General features: G+C 35.5%; 1 protein-coding gene across 7 annotated transcripts in view; it reads right to left on the bottom strand.

Moving 5' to 3' along the window:
• The window catches only part of LOC135226585 (uncharacterized), a 206,213-nt gene that overhangs the window by 25,128 nt on the left and 163,585 nt on the right, over nucleotides 1-17,500 (bottom strand). For 4 of the 7 annotated variants that reach the window (XM_064266275.1, XM_064266273.1, XM_064266279.1 and 1 more), the window contains exons 2-4: nucleotides 14,160-14,282; nucleotides 9,845-9,954; nucleotides 8,372-8,419 (exon numbers count right to left, since the gene is read on the bottom strand). In XM_064266275.1, the coding sequence (XP_064122345.1) occupies nucleotides 8,372-8,419; nucleotides 9,845-9,954; nucleotides 14,160-14,282 (281 nt within the window). The remainder of the gene's footprint in view (nucleotides 1-8,371; nucleotides 8,420-9,844; nucleotides 9,955-14,159; nucleotides 14,283-17,500) is intronic. The other 3 variants (XM_064266277.1, XM_064266274.1, XM_064266278.1) reach the window with 1 other exon arrangement.

Below are 17,500 nucleotides of genomic sequence, written 5' to 3' on the forward strand. Positions count from 1 at the left end.
TATATATATATATATATATATATATATATACTATATATATATATAATGGAAAGTTCCATTTCTCACGTGGAATTTAACATCTCGTCGACAATTTGTGAGATACCGATGCGAATTTATATAAATATATATATATATATATATATATATATATATATATATATATATATATATATATATATATGTAGTAATAATTATATAATATATATATATATATTTATATATATATATATATACATGTATGTATGTATTATGACTCGCATCGGTATCTCACGCATTGTCGACGAGATGTTAAATTCCACGAGAGAAATGGAAGTTTCCCAGGAACTCTGGTTTTTGCACAATGAACAATAAACTTTCCTAAATCTGTAGGAACTTGTCACTTGATCTGTAACTGAATCAACATTACAATAGAGTGAATAGCCTCTGTGGTCCTCCTCATCCACCCTTCCAGAAAGGAATACGATTTGTGAATATTTCCGTGATGTAAAGATATCTAATATAAGGCTAGTCAGAACATTTAATTCGCGAGTCTCGAAGTTCGACATTGCTTAGAAGAAAGGGGTAATATACTAATATATACTAAATGGGAAAGAAGTGGTCAAGAAAAATAAAAAAGATCTTTTTTAATTGATTTTCTTCCCCAATTTTCACTTAGTGTATGTTTGGATACGTTTGTATGTGCCTCCTTATATAAATGTGTACTCAAGATTCACAATATATTTGAATGTACTTTAGAGGTCTTATAGCTACTTCTTTATTTATGTGCATACGTATATTGATATGAACACTTACCTTACACACACACACATACATGCTTACATTATAATATAATGTATACATGCATGTGTGTGTGTGTGTATGGTGAGAGTGTTTAGATTAATTTATTAGACTTATATATTTATATATATATATATATATATATCTATATATATATATATATATATGTATATATATCAAACAAAAAATCCCACCTCAGTATACATGAAAGTAGCAAAGACCCGATAAGGAATCCACGCAAACAAGCCCATCACATGAATGACCTTTCTTCCACTCCCAAGTTCGCCTGACCCCGACCTTCTCTACCTTAGGCAGTGACTTTCAGAATCCGGTGGGTCGTTTTTGACAACCTCATTTGCCTCTGTTCTCCTGGACACCACCGTCAGGAGCTTCAGCACCTGACGTGACGTGAGGGGGCTACCGCTGCAATTCATGATGGAGTTCGCGATTACAAAGGTCCCATTTTTTATATTATGGTTATTCTTTCAGGCCGCAAATCGCTTCGTCACTCTTGGGGTATAATTCTGCTCCCGGGAGCGCGCGTATGCGCGAAGGCAGATTTCGAAATGTATGCATCATCGTTGTTTGTCTTCGAGTAGGATACAAAAGCAGATTTTTTTTTTTTCCTTTGCATAATTTTTCCTTGGAAGCATAAATAGCCTCGTCATTCTGAGGTAATTCCACGCGCGGACGCGATGTGGATTTTCCAATTCTCCGGTCCTTCAACCACCCCTCCACCCCCACCCCAACCCCCGCGTATATTTTTAATTTTTCTCTCGGCTTTCGTTACCCTCCCTTAACCAACCTCCATTTATGTCTTTGCCTTAGTCTATGACTATGCCTTATTGTATGTGTCTGTGCCTTAGTCTACGTATGTCTTTTTTTTTAAATTCATCTCTCATCTCTCAGTACCCTTTCTTAGTCTATGTCTATGCCTTAGTCCTAGTCTATCCCTTGGTCTATGCCTACGTCTTAGTCTATGTCTATGCCTTAGTCTATATCTTAGTCTATGTCTTACTTCATGGCTATGCCTTAGTCTTAGTCTATGCCTTAGCCTATGCCTTAGTCTCTGTCTATGTCTATTATTTATGCCTTAGTCTTAGTCTATGTCTTAGTCCAAATCTATATCTTAGTCTATGTCGATTCCTTAGTGTATGTCTTATATGCACAAGAACAGATTTTCATATCTTGGTATCAACGGCCCTGTCTTCAAAGTAAATGAAGGTCTAGTTGAATCTTGTACTTATTCTATATGGGAAAATATTCTACCACCAGCAGGTACTGAATTATGCTCAGCATCGATATGTGAAAATTAAAATAATTTCTTATGCTAAAATGAAAAATGATTTTCAAAGACATTTTCTGGAAACCTATATTACGAGAAACGTGTAAATTGGTCTTGATGATAATGATCGGGAGCATGTAAGGTCTTTCAGATGTGCACAAAATTTATAAGAACGTATAAAAGAAAAATATCATTACTCTCGCCAAGGAAATATATATACGCTCCACTTTTTGGAACAGAAAAATAAAAAATGAGAGTGAATACAGACGAAACTGTACTTTGAAATCAAATTCAGGCATCTTGCTGGGACAAAAAAAAAGAAAACAAAACTGCTTCATTAGATTCATATATATAAAAAGACGAGTTTCTCTGACATTGCGTGCATTAGCATAACGTTGCCAGTCGCCCTTTGCAATCCAAGAAAGCAAAAGAGAAAAAAAAAGTAAATGAATAAATAAAATGTCCCACGCAATGAAGTTCCAACCATTGTCGCCTCCAATTTGTTTTCCTTTGAGCCCTCGCGTGGCGAAAGGGTCTTACTTAATTCATAACCGCTTCCTCGTCCCAAGACGGAACAACAGTCATCGCCGCAGATAATTTTGGAGGGATCCGCGTTCTCACTGCAACATAAACTGGCCCCGCGTCTATATTTGTAATGCCTTGCGCGCCAGGAATGTTAGCTAGAGGCGGAGGCGGAGGTTAGGGGGAGGAGGAGGAGGAGAAGGAGTGGGGAAGGAGGAGGAGGAGGAGGGAGAAGATGAAGAAAGTTGCGTAGGCTGAAGAGGAGAAGATTTGATTTAGTATGAGTAAAAAAGAAATAATAATTATGATGATAAAAAGTATTGTGCTTGTTGATAGCTTAACTTGACCACCATCCACGCGTCAGATCATCTCCCTGAAGATTGCCCCTGCTCACTACATCACTCCTCGTCATACCCTCCCCCTTTCCCTCCCCCTTTTTTCAGGGGAAGGCGTAGGGGGTTGCAGATAAGGGACGGAAGAACGTTAGATTTAACAACCGTTGTGTTGTTGAACTAAGGATCCACTGGATTAGCGAATCTGGCATCACGTGACCTACGCCCTTACGCCCTTCCTAGCCCCCTCCTCCTGTAGGCTTCTACTACCAGTGCCTTTCCTCCCTGAGGGTCCTCCTCCTCCTCCCCCTCCTCCTCCTCCTCCTCCTCCTCCCATCTGCCAGATTGGAAAACAATCAGCGGGTGGTGTTTGGCCTACGAAAGACAATGGCTGCAACCTATGTCGACATTTAAGCTGGTGGTCAAATCACTTCGCCAGAAAAGAATTTCAGTTATGCAGGTTCCAAGATTGCTCTGTTGCCTAGGGAATTGCCGTTGCTTTTGGAATCTCTACGAATTTGCAAGGGGGTCTAGACCAGCGTTTCTTAACCTGGGGTGCTGAGGAAAGTCACTTTTGTGCCGGTAAAATATCAGTGTTTCTGTAGTGAAGGATTACGTTTGGTCAAATGTATTTTTAACGCATTTCTTAAATTTAATAAACTTTCACCTGATTTTCAGGTTAAAGTTTATGAGAAACTAGTCGCACATAAGCAACAACAAAAATAGCATTGATGAGTATTTTGTATCGAGTTTGTCCATGATCTTTCCTGTATTTTCTTGTTGTTTTTGCCAATGCTATTGCCATAATTACTGTTTTTTGTTTTGGAGAATGAACCAAATATATGATCAAGATGTACTGCACTTGTCTTTATTTTATCCTTGTGGTAACTATGTAGGGGGCGCTGGACTGCTTAGGCCTGACCAAGTTGGGTACTGAGGTTAAGAAACGCTGCTCTAGACGGACCTGCTTATTAAAAATAAAAAGTTTGCAGCAAAGCAGGAAGGAATTCCTTCGAACGTTTACAAAATATATGCATTTTACTATACTCGGTTTTTTTCCATCTGTCCAGGCGCCTGTGGTGTTTGTATATGGTAGCACTGCGTCCGGGGCTTTAGATAGTCACATTCAGCTTACATTCAACAATAATAACAATATCCTATTTCGAGTATTAACGGTGTAATTCGCTTACAGTAAATTATTAAAACGCTTTTCAGTTGCAAATGTACACCCAAATGTCCTTTTATTTACCTAAAATTTACACATAGCGTAACTATTTAAAGCCCGGGAAGCAGTGTTACCATGTGAAAACACCACGGGCGGATGGACAGATGAAAAAAACAGAGTATAGACAATGAATATGGTATTCATAATTGCAAGTATTCATACAGATAAAAAAAAAGTGAATAATCTTGGTCTCTATCATTAATTCAACAATCAACCAGGCCGGAACTCTCTCTTTGTATAAACTACCGTACATACGGTACAATATGACGTTGCCATAAACGTAATTTTCATTACAGAAATAAAAATAAAAAAAAAATAAAAATTCCTAACCATTCACAGGGGTGACCGTTGCTTGCTTCCAGGGGAGAGAGAGAGAGAGAGAGAGAGAGAGAGAGAGAGAGAGAGAGAGAGAGAGAGAGAGAGAGAGAGAGAGAGAGAGAGAGAGAGCCTTACCCACAAGGTAGAACGAGCCATGATTGACAGTAACCCGTTACAGAACTACAGTTCAAATCAGTGACTCCTCCTCTCACAGGGGAAAGTAAAGATTGCGGGATCAGAAATCTTTTATAGGATTCAGTTTCTTTATCTGTAACGTTAATTTGTTCTGGCTTCGTCAGGAAATGGTTTCAGATGACTGGTGGCGTTAATTACTGACTTTAAGTTCATTCAGTAAGTTCAGTCGTTAAACTAATTATTTGTTTTTTGCTTTCATTAGAGAAAATATGCAATATTTCACAGTCTTAATAATATTACATGCAGAATTTTATCAAAGTTGGCTTAAATTTACCAGAATTTAGCAAAACTTTTAGCGTGTACATTTTACTAACAATCTATGTATTTCAATGCTAATGTTTTTCTGTAGTTACGAATATTGCCATAGAACAAGCACTGGGGCCTATGAGGTCATTCAGCGCTGGAAATAGTATTAAACAATTTTCTTTGTAGAGAGAGGGTGGAAAGTAAGGTGGAAGAAAGAGAATACGAAAAGAGGTTTAGTAAAAGGACTGTAAAGGATTGCAGCCAGGTGCCGAAGGGACGCTGCAAGGAACCTTAACTAATGCATACAGTGCGCCGCGTATGATGATGCACTGGTGGCATCAATTAATTGCTTCAGAACATAGCTCCGCCCCTTCCAGTTAACCTCAGTCAAACAATCGTTTCTCTGAGATGTTCCCTTTGTCTTCGCGGGAAAAAAAAAAAGTGTGTGTCACGTCACTTAGCATAACGGTGTTAAACACACAATTGGAAAAGAATGAAGGAAAGGTATGCGTGTGTGTGTGTGAGAGAGAGAGAGAGAGAGAGAGAGAGAGAGAGAGAGAGAGAAAATGTGACAAGGCAAACGGGATTTTCTCTGGGTCGGCCTGTTGAGGAGGAAAACTGCTTTGAATATGTCCACAAGGTCTCGGGGGAGAAAACGAAAGATATTTTGAGCGTTTTGTTTTATAACTTTTATAGCTTTAATTTTTCGCTTGAATTCGAACTCTTGTTTAGAAAAAAAAAAGGGTGGGGGGGCAGGGGCTGGTTTCCAGGTGTTGTCCGAAAGATTTCGTGAAGACAAGACGATTTCTTAGGAGATTTTTCTCTCTCTCTCTCTCTCTCTCTCCATTCCGAACTTGAAATCGCGAGAGTTACTGAAACTTGCTTGAGGACCTCTCCAAAAACACGGAAGAATCTGGAGAAAGCGACAGTAGGTTGTTGTGGTTGTTTGTTGTGTTGTTGTTACTGTTGTTTCGACTGTGTCTGAGCTCCTCTAACATTGAATACAAGGAATCTGATGGACGAGAGATATGTCGCATCAGGTTTACTTGCCTGAACGAGAACCACATTTCTTAAACGAGTCTTACCGATGTTTCCCTTGTTTATAACAGTTCTTACCTCTCCCTTTATCCTGTTTATTTGGGTGTTTTTGGACGGAGTTACTTATTACTCAGTAAATAAAAAGTTTTTTTTTATTCGACATACGGAAGTAACGAGGAGGTAAATGAAACACTAAGAACTAATTTCTCTTTTCGTTTTAGTGTTAGATAGTCTATGTGAATTGACATGATTATCCAGTGCATGTATATATATATATATATATATATATATATATATATATATATATATATATATATATATGTGTGTGTGTGTGTGTGTATGTGTGTGTGTGTGTGTGTGTGTGTGTGTGTGTGTGGGTGTGTGTGTGTGTGCGTACGTGTCTATATTTGTCACATGAAACTACTTTTAAACTTATTTATCTATTTTTTTAGTTTCGTTTTTCTCAGTTTATTACGGCGTCAGTAACCTATAGGTGTTGTGACGCCAGTCTCAGTAGCTGTAATCAATCAATCAATCATCTCTGAGTCACTTTCTGTCTGTGGTGCTTTCTGTGTCCCAGAAAAAAAAAAAACTCCGCTTGAATCCGTCTCAGCAGAGCTGGTTTTGAACACTGCTGCGGCATCAAAAAATTCGTAGCTTTAATTTAGTCTGAGTGAGTCTGAACGAAGATCGTAAATGAATTCAAACTCCACTGCCTGACCTTTCTGTGTCTTCCGATACCTTTGTTTGTGGAACTCGTGCACCGACTCATGTTAAATTATTTCCTTCCACCGGATCTAAGATAAGTGTAACCAAGTTATTTTAATGCAAAGGCCCAAAAATGACAACCAAGATATCTTGATGTAGGGTCCTAAAAATGGCAACCAATTTATCTTAATATAAAAACCTCCAAAATTGGCAACCAAGTTATCTTAATGTAAAAGGCCCCAAAAATGACAACCGAGTTATCGTAATGTAAAAGGACCCAAAAACGGCAATCAAGTTATCTTAATTTAAAAGGCCCCAAAAACATCACCCCAGCAGTCTATATGTAAAAGGTCCCAAAAATTGCAACCAAGTTATCTTAATGTAAAAGGCTCATAAACAGCACCTCATTCGTCTCTATTATGTAGAAAGCCCCAAAAATGACACCTTATCTGGATGTAAATGACCCCGAAAGGAAAACTCAGAAATATCAGTTTAGTTAATTTAATGTCAATAATCACTAAACCATTTAGAAATTGCATGTGTATTTTCAATACTGAAATAAGCTGGTGATAATATAATTTCAAGTCTTGTTTCAATACAGTGAATTTTGTGAGATTAAGATGGTTGTGTATCTACGAGATCTATGGTGCATATAATGGCACGTGCATATTTCTTCACATTATAAAGTAAAACATATGGCTGGATACTTACCCTTGACTCTGGCTAAGTCAGTCATTTTCCTTAAACAGTTATCCACACAATTCAAATCAAAATGCAACACTTAGATTATTCAAATAAAAAAGCCAAAAGAACATAATACAACACCATGATTAAAACCCACCTCTACCTGTTACCTTGAAAAAGCAAAAATAAAATACATATGTGATGCGTATTCATACACAAATTAGCATGGCCAATTCTTGCGTGTCTTTGTGATCTGTTTGTCAAGCAAATCACGTCCGTGGATTTATTATAAGGTTATTGATAAACAATATTAATAGAAAACTTATCTCACAGAGAATATTCGACTGTTATTATATATTATACATTAGCATACAAAACTACTTGCTGTTATTGTAAGCAATTGACAGCACACATTTTGGAATGTTGTACTGCCATAGTAAGAATCTTGTAAACAGGAAGGAAAGAATTTTGTCACCGGGAAAGCGATAATTCCAGTCAGGGAGGGAACAATAATTATACACTTGGAATGATGAGAATATTGCAAGGGGAACTTGTAACTTTTTATTTTGAGAGGGAAACATTTTGGCAACCGAGTCGGTAAAAATTCTTGAAATGAAATGGTAAGAATCTGATAGGAATTCTAGTTATATAAGGACGAATCTGATAATGTTCTCTTCCTCAGAAGTTATATGATGACAAAACAGATTCACAAACACTTAAAACTCTCTAAATACTTCAAAACTCTTGTAGGGGGACAAAAAGTGTGATGTAACTTGAGAAGAAAGTCGTTTTCCAGTTCAGGTAAAAAATCAAAACGCAATGTTCTCCAGTCAGGAAAGGGGACAAAAGGAAGAAATTGATAAATAAATAAATAAATAAAGGAAGGACATACAACGCTTTTGGGATAGACAAATAAACAAGGAGGGAAACTAAAAACAAGCAAGAAATTTAAAGGAAAAGTCGAGCTTTCTTTGGGACGGACAAACAAACAGATCTAACTACAAAAGAAGCGTGTTTCGTTCCTCTTTGGGAAAAACTTACGCTGGAAGTGGGAAGAGACGAGAACCACTCGGGTCAAGTCTTCCGTCTCTGGTGGTGGTGCCAGTGAGAGTGAAAGAAAGAAGAAGAATGAACAGCGAACGCAACTGTACTGATTTTCAGGACGCTGTTGTTGCTTTTGTTTACACATTAGCCCATAGTACTGTGTCTTGAGAGCCTTCACTCTCGAGTTACGTAATGGTGAGATTTACATACCTAAATCTGCCGTGTACTGAGATATTATTTACTCCACACTTCACCCAAGTCTTGAAATTTTTCAGTGTATTTAGGTGATGCTCATCTAGATGTTGCCTGAATTCTCGAAATCATCATTTTGTGTGTAAACATTTGCCTATCTTACATAAATCATAGACAAATGGTGATTATTTTAGGAGAGAGCCTGACGTAATGAATGATCCAAAAACAATTTTTTCAAAAATCCATAAATTGATTCTTACCCTAGATTGATCCTTCAAATATGTGACAATACCATCAAGTGTTCGACACATTCTACTGTGAATATTTATGCATGTATCATAGACATATACGAATTCATTTATCTGTAATAAAACCATGATATCTTCATCACCTCGTTACTACTTCATCCTTACATAGAATCATATATTTCAGTAATACAGATAACAGCATTCTTCGCAAATTGCACCTTTACTACGCTTAAACTCATCCAAAAATCTTATCTGTGTTTGTAGAAGCGAAATCTTTAAATATAGATAAAAAAAATATTTGATTGACACTGAGATCTGAAACATTTGGAATCATATGGTGGTGTGTTGAGGGCTTACTTTAGTGTTCAACTTTTATTTTTTTCTGTTTCCATGTATGTCTAACTTTTATGCTTTTTAACTTAGATTGGTGCTAGAATATCTTTTATTGGAGCTGATCTGTCATTCTTAGTGGTTGTTTTTTTTTTTTTTTTTTTTTTTTGCTATGATAAACTTTTTCTAACTTTGGTGATTATGCCTGTTTGGTGTTATGAATTCTAGGAATGGGTGTTCCTTTCGTTTTGAAGTTTAGATTAATTGCGTTGTAGAAAAATGATGTGGCTTTGCTTTCGATCCAGATTTTTAAATGTTTATTGTGGTGTCAAAATTTGTAAAACTATCTCTAGTTCTTGTTCCTTATTTCTAACGCTTTCTCTGTGTCTAAATTGTAAACACTATTTTTAGACCTTAACTTCATGTTTCTTCTTGTGACGAACATTGTTTCTGGTGTCTAAATCGTTTCCACTCCTTACGACCACACAATAGCGTTGATATCTAACATTTTTATCTAGTTATCTAAACTTTTAACTCTTTCTTTTGAATTTCTATTTTGTGACGTGATCCCTAACTTGTTTCCTCTGAAATGAATCACACGATTTTGTTTTCGATATCTAAACTCTCAATACTTTGCTTTAGATATTTCGATGGCAATCACTTTCACTTTGCCTAACTGAAGGTTGGATGTCAAACTCACCTGTGGTAAGGTTTGATGGGAGATTCAGTCGTCTCTAAGTTGAGCTGATCGCTGGTTGGGCTGTCTCCGAACGACTCGTAGAGGCGGAGACCCTCGGAATTGAAACGGTTCTGCAGGGAAATGAAACAAAATCACATGAGAAAATGTAAGTGTAAGAGAGAGGAAGAAGAAATAGAGGGATAAAATGTAAGTGTAAGAGAGAAGAGAGCCCTGACAGAGAGGATAACAAATGCAAGTAGAGATAAGAGAGAGACTGAGAGAGAGAGAGAGAGAGAGAGAGAGAGAGAGAGAGATAGCGAGGAAAAATGTTAGATATTACCATCTGCGATGTAATTATTGGCGTCAGTCGTTAAAGATTCTTTTTTCTTTTCAGAGGTTCGCGGCTGAGAGAGAGAGAGAGAGAGAGAGAGAGAGAGAGAGAGAGAGAGAGAGAGAGAGAGGGGAAAAATACATAAGAAAGGGGTTATAACTTACGACGTATCATTATGTCAAACAAGGTTGAGGCTGAGGTACGAAGGTTACAAGAGAGAGAGGACAGAGAGAGACAGAGAGAGAGAGGGGGGGGGGGGGAGGGGGAGGGGGGATGTTCAGAAATGTGGCTAAGAGATTTCCATGCCTCTCATGTTACAGACAATAATCGTCTCCTTCACAGCTTGAAATTGCCATGGGGCTCAGCCAAAGGGCTTGACAGGACCCTCCTTGACCAGGGATAGTCAGAGACACGGAGCATCAAAGCCAAGTTGGGAGAGTCACTGCTTACGTTGACACATAGTATCTGGTGAGTGGGACTAACTGTTACATTGCCTGCACGCTTGCGATATGCCTCTGTTTCCTTGATTTTATTAAGCAGTCTCATATATATATATATATATATATATATATATATATATATATATATATATATATATATATATATATATAAAGATATAAGCCACGAAGGAAAAATAAACAAAGTAGTTTCCGCAAGATCTTTCGACGTTCAGCGTCCTTTATTAAGCAAATAGACTGGCTTCACCTTGTGTCTGAGCAGATTGACTTAATCTTCTTGTTTTTTATTGTACCCATGTTTATGCTTGTTTGGAAAGGTTACTCTTTCTCCAGGTGTGACGGATTCTAGATAATAATCTCCTTATAATCCCTATCTGTCAGTTATACGAAGCTTTCATGTACTGTCAATTCCTCATGTAAGTCATTTTATCTACTAAGTAAAGGACGTTGAACGTCGAAAGATCTTGCGGCAAATCCGTTGTATATTTTTCCTTCGTGGCTTATACCTTTATCTATAGATTTATTACGTTCCAAACTTTCGTGATTCAGTTGAACATACACACACACACACACATGTATTATAATATATATATATATATTATATATATATATATATATATATATATAATATATATATATATATAATATATATATACTATAATATATATATATATATATATATATATATATATATATATATATATATATATAATATATATATATATATATATATATATTATATATATATATATATCTATATATATATATGATATATAAATATATATATATATATAATATATATTATATATAATATATATATGATATAAATATACCATATATATTAATATATATGTATATATAAATATATATATATTATATATATATATATATATATATATATTTGTGTGTGTGTATGTGTGTGTATTAGGGTTTGTCGTGACAGGAACATTCAAAACGTGAGGAAAATTCTAAATTCTTATTACAATTACATACATCTCTGATAGAAAGTAACCAGTAGGTTCAATACAAACATACATACATACATGCATACATACACACACATATACATGCACACATATATATACACACACATATATATTCATATATTTCTTTATTTCCTTTTCAGGATGCAAAGGTGACAGTTATGTAGCAATCTCCAGGTAACCAGGTCAATATATTTAATCACAGCATATAGGCCTATTTGAAACGATCCTTCTTGCACTGCCAGTAATAAGACTGTGTGTTTTTAAACACAGAAGGGCCTGAGAGTAAATGCCAGTACTCATTAGTCCCACCATCTCTTCACTTGCTATCTAATACCAATGAATTGGTAGTCTCTTATCTTCTCATATATTTACCATCATTAATGCTAGATGATATGAATTTCTTAGCTGTTTATATCTGCATTCAGAGTGGAATACGTAATCAGACCATGCCTATTATTATAAGTCATGGCATTTCCACGATGTTTGTCCATAATAAAAGTGGCCACCCTTCATATCTATGGTCGAGTACTTGTGAAAAGTGTTGCAAGAAACCACTTTACACTTTATGATACTGCAGGCTCGCTTGGACGGCTGCGCAAGTGTGACGAATGTTGCTGGGTTGTAGAGACGCCACAGATGCCTCAGTGCCCTCTCAGGTTATATATTAAGCTATTGGTCATATTTTCATCCTTTCTGCGTGATGGTGTAACTATTCGTTATTACCATGAAGACTCCATATTATCTTTTAAGATACATGATTATTTGTTTCAGTAGAGTGGTTGCTGTTTCCTGCGGGTCTTCACTGTCAACAGTTTTATTTGTTTGTTTATTATTTTTTTTATAACTGAATTCTCTCTCTTCTCTGCATTGCTATTCAATTAACACGTAATTTGTTTACGGTTCATGGTTAGAAGCTTTGGATACAGTTCAGGTTACTGTATTTTACTGAAAGCCCTCAATATACCTTTCCTAGGAAAAACTTCTCTTCATTCATTTACAGTCGCATATATAAACGTATATATATGTATGTATATGTATATATATCTATATATATATATATATATATAATATATATATATATATATACATGCGTGTCTGTTTGAACGCACGTATGTGTATAATCCCATGCAAGTGTATACAACAAACACTCTGTATTACCCAAAGCGAATGAAATACCAACAGACGAAGAATGGCACAAGAGGTGGTTGAACGAATTATGCACCTCTCGTCTCATGGGTCTGACGCGATGCATTGTGCATCCTAATTAACTTTGGTATAAATTTCCAGTACCTCTAAGCTAACAGATTTATTAATCTATCTATTAAATGTAAATTGCATATATATATATATATATATATATATATATATATATATTATATATATATATATATATATAATGTATATATATTTATATATATATACATTCATTTACATATATATTTATTTATTCGGTATTTATTTATTTGTCGGCTATATTTATGGTTTTGTCTGTTTATTTATTTATATCTTTATCTTTTAATATCTCATTTTATTTCTTTAATTATTTCTCTATTTTACTTATTTATTTTTTATTCTATTTATTTTTTTTCTATTCATTTATTAATCATTTACTTTTTCTTCTGATTTTCTCATTCTGCGAAGTAACTGTGGAAAATGATGCCTCTTTTTTTCATATTTTCTCTTTTTCATTTCTACCTTTCTTCATTCATTCTTTTGTTTTTTCAAGTTCTTCCTTTTCATTGGTGTAATTTTTTTTCTTTCTTGTTTCTTGTTTATTCAGGTAATCAATTTACCTCTTTACATATTATTATGTTTGTCTGTTTGTGTGTATCAACGAGAAAGTTCCTCACTGGACGAGTCGGGTGCGCATCCGCCTATCAATCTGGCAGCCCGAGTTCGCTCCCCGCTGCTACCAATGAGGAACCAGAGGAATTTATTCCTGGTAATTATGAATTCGTTTCTTGATATAATGTGGTTCGGATGCCACAGTAAACTGTAGGTCCCGTTGCGGAGTAGTCAGCAAGTTATAAAAAAGACATATGTAAATATATAATTAAGTGAGCTTCCTGTCAACTTGTGGTGATTTAAAAAGAAGAACAATGAAATAAAGGTGCGAGAGAAAATACTCAAACATTCTTGTACCAGGACAAAATAGAGAAATTGAAAAAGGACAGAGGATAGAATTATTATGATAAAATAATCATTCTTGTACCAGGACAAAATAGAGAAATTGAAAAAGGACAGAGAATGGAATTATAAAATAACCATTCTTGTACCAGGACAAAATAGAGAAATTGAAAAAAGACAGAGACTAGAATTATGATAAAACAACCATTTTTGTACCGGGACAGATGGAGAAATTGAGAAAGGACAGACTATAGAATTATGATAAAATAATCATTCTTGTACCAGGACAGAATAGAGAAATTGAAAAAGTTTAGAGGATAGAATTATGATAAAATAATCATTCTTGTACCAGGACAAAATAGAGAGAAGGTAAAAGACAGAGGACAAAAATATATAAGAAAATGATAAAAAAAAAATGTAAATATAAATCTTACATTTAGGTTGACTCCATACGCTTCTTCGTATATGGGGACTCCTGCATTCTTGTCGCTGTCGTCGGCAGGGGCCTGTCGTTTCTTTCTCACCACGCCCCTCACTGTCAGCTCCTCATAGACGCCCTTGAAAGAAAAAAAATGAAAAATGAGGCGAAGTTGATATATATGATGTATATTTATGGACTTTGTTGTTTTTTTTATTTGATTGGTTTTTTTTTTTTTTTTTTTTTTTTTTTTTGTCTGTGATTGGCAAAACAGTGATACATTGCTTTCGGATTGGCACAAAGGCCGTTTCTTAAGAGTCTGATTGGCGTAGTTATATCATTTTTCAATGAGTACATTTTTTGCTTAGCAATATGTCTTCGGAATATGGCATAGAAGGTATTTCTATTTTTCCCAATTGGTATAGTTCTATATTTTCCCAATTTTTCTTTTTGATTTCTCTGTTTTGTAAACCCTTCTCCAGAGACATTTCGATGTTAAAAACACAAATAACTTAAATACAATCAGTAACATTTAGTGTTTGATTTTGTTGTCTACACAGCATGAAAATAAAAGTGATTTCATCTGGTATATCCATGAAATACTGATTTTGGCACATTTATGATTATGTTTTATGTGGCATTTATTTCGTTTACTAGACTGTAACATGAAACTGTACTTCTGAAATTAAACATATCCTATGATAGATGTTCATCCTCTCTGTCTACCCACCACACACACGCTCACACACACACACATGCGTTACCGACTCGGCCATATTTCTCTTCTGTCCGCTGGTTCGAATCCAGGAGAGGACGAAATTATTATCAACTAAAAACATCCCCTTCGCTTAACATACATGAAAATATATTAATTCCGAGGTAGAGCGAATTCGATAAAAAGGACATTTGTAGATTATTGCATATATATATATATATATATATATATATATATATATATATATATATATATATATATATATATATATATGCGTGAGGTAGATCTTAAAGGGCAAATAACGAAATCATAGCCATTCCAAGTTCCCCGAGCATTCCATCGCCTCATTGAGTCATCTCGACTACTTTATTTATATATATTTTTTTTACGCAGCTGCAACAATTCACGAGAGAAAATCATTTACGTCTCAGCAACTTTTTTTAAATTCGTAACAACTTACTACTCGTACTTCGGGTCGAAGTAAAAAAAAAAAAAAAACACCCTCGAAGTAAACTTGGGAGGCAAATAGAGTCCCCATAAATCGTCATCATATTGTTTATATGCAGTACTTGTGGGCACGGGTATACCCGCCGTGGCATCCTGACTGACAAGTCAGTTAGTGGTGACAAATGTGACTAGAGTGTTTAGGGTCCACGCAGTATTAGACGAGACGTGTGACAAATTAAATGTGACAATACGAGACCACACCGCATTAGGAGAGACAAATGACGGAATGACGTTTGACAAAACGAGGGACCTCAACCTGACTACAATAGCTCAATTTGCTGGATTTGCTTCTGTGCTCTCCGAGACAAACTGTAATGCTGATGATAAAGCAGAGACAGAAACGGCCGTGTTTTCGAGGCTTGGGATTTCTCCCCTGTCGTCAGTTCTTCCAGCAGACACCAACAGCCTTTATTCTCTCTCCTGTAGGAGGGTGTTCCGTGGCTTACAGTGGGATGAGAGCCGTCTCCTTTCTGTCTCAATCTGATGTACAAATGGACATCCAGTTGTCTATGTCTTAGGCCATCACGTAAAAGCACAACCATCCAGCTGTTTCGATATAAACTCCTTATGAAAGATAAGAAAAACATATTGTCTTATCCCAGTTTTAGAACAAGAAATCTAAGAAAGGTTATGGGGCTATATATATATATATATATATAATATATATATATATATATATATATATATATATATTTATATATGTGTGTGTGTGTGTGCACTATGTATGTATGTGTGTGTGTGCGTGAAGTGTGGTTGTTAACGCAATTAAAGGCTTAATTTAAATAATCAGTTTTAATGAATGTAAATTAATTCAGGTAGCACACATCTAATCGCCTTTCACCTAATTATCATAATTCATGAATGATTATTGGCGCAATTATTCCTCTCTCTCTCTCTCTCTCTCTCTCTCTCTCTCTCTCTCATTCTTATTCTCCAGCTTTCTTGGTTTCATGTCTTAGCATTTTACTCCATCTATCTAGAAATCTATAATTCGTTGAGCTATTTTTTAATTAGAAAATCTCTCTCTCTCTCTCTCTCTCTCTCTCTCTCTCTCTCTCTCTCTCTCTCTCTCTCTCTCTCTCTCATTCTTATTCTACAGCTTTCTTGGTTTCATGTCTTAGCATTTTACTTTATCTATCTAGAAACCTATAATTCGTCGATTTATTTTCTAATTAGCAAATCTCTCTCTCTCTCTCTCTCTCTCTCTCTCTCTCTCTCTCTCTCTCTCTCTCTCTGCATGAGTATGTGAATGTAGGTTAGCATGCGTACGAGTGTCTAAGATTGTGTGGACATAAGTCACAATCTATGATAAAGTGGAACTTTGAAAAAGAAAAGTAGCATGTTGATAAATTTGCTCTGCTTGCACTAACCAAGGTATATAGAGGGAGTCCCTTATTCTATATACTTTGGCACTGACATAAGTAATGAGACAGGGATAGATACTGTCGGCCATGATAATCTTCGCCATATACGAGCTGTCAGAACTGAAACATATTTTGATCCATTGCTTTTTTTTTAAGTTTTAAACATCTCCTGTTTGGCCTCTTGTTTTGCTGCACCGATTTCTTCATGGAGTTTTTAATTCTTTAGTAGTTCTTAGCCGTTTGTTTCATACTTTTAATATCTTAAATTTGCAATCTCGCCTTTATGAAAGATCTTTATGTTAGTGATCATTCTCCTTTTCGGCTTTAAATCATCTCGTTATTTGTTTCGTGCATTTTCAGTTTTTTTTTTTTTGGCATTTTCTTTTATTTTCGCTTACGTCTCTTTTATTGCCTCATAAATATTTAATTATGCAGCCTTATTTGCGCTAGCTTTCGTTTTTACGAGCAAATCTGCCTCATTCGCTTTGTATCTTTCGTGTTCTTCCTTATATTTTCTCGTCGCCTGATAAGACGGACACCAAAATAATAATATTAATGTATTTAAACTGAGAACCATTCGCGAAGTTATAAAAGTCCTTTTAAAGATCCGTCAGTGTAAATTCAAATAAAGAAAAAATAAGATGAAGTATTTTAAAGGTTGGGTATTTTCGTCAAGATTTATGACCCCTGAGTCCCATAAAGTTTATTTGCTTATTGTCATTGAGATTTGAAGAATGGTAAATATTATGGGACTCCAAATTTAATGTTAGT

The sequence above is a fragment of the Macrobrachium nipponense genome, chromosome 14 (genome assembly GCF_015104395.2).
Source record: "Macrobrachium nipponense isolate FS-2020 chromosome 14, ASM1510439v2, whole genome shotgun sequence".
Classification (NCBI taxonomy): domain Eukaryota; kingdom Metazoa; phylum Arthropoda; class Malacostraca; order Decapoda; family Palaemonidae; genus Macrobrachium; species Macrobrachium nipponense.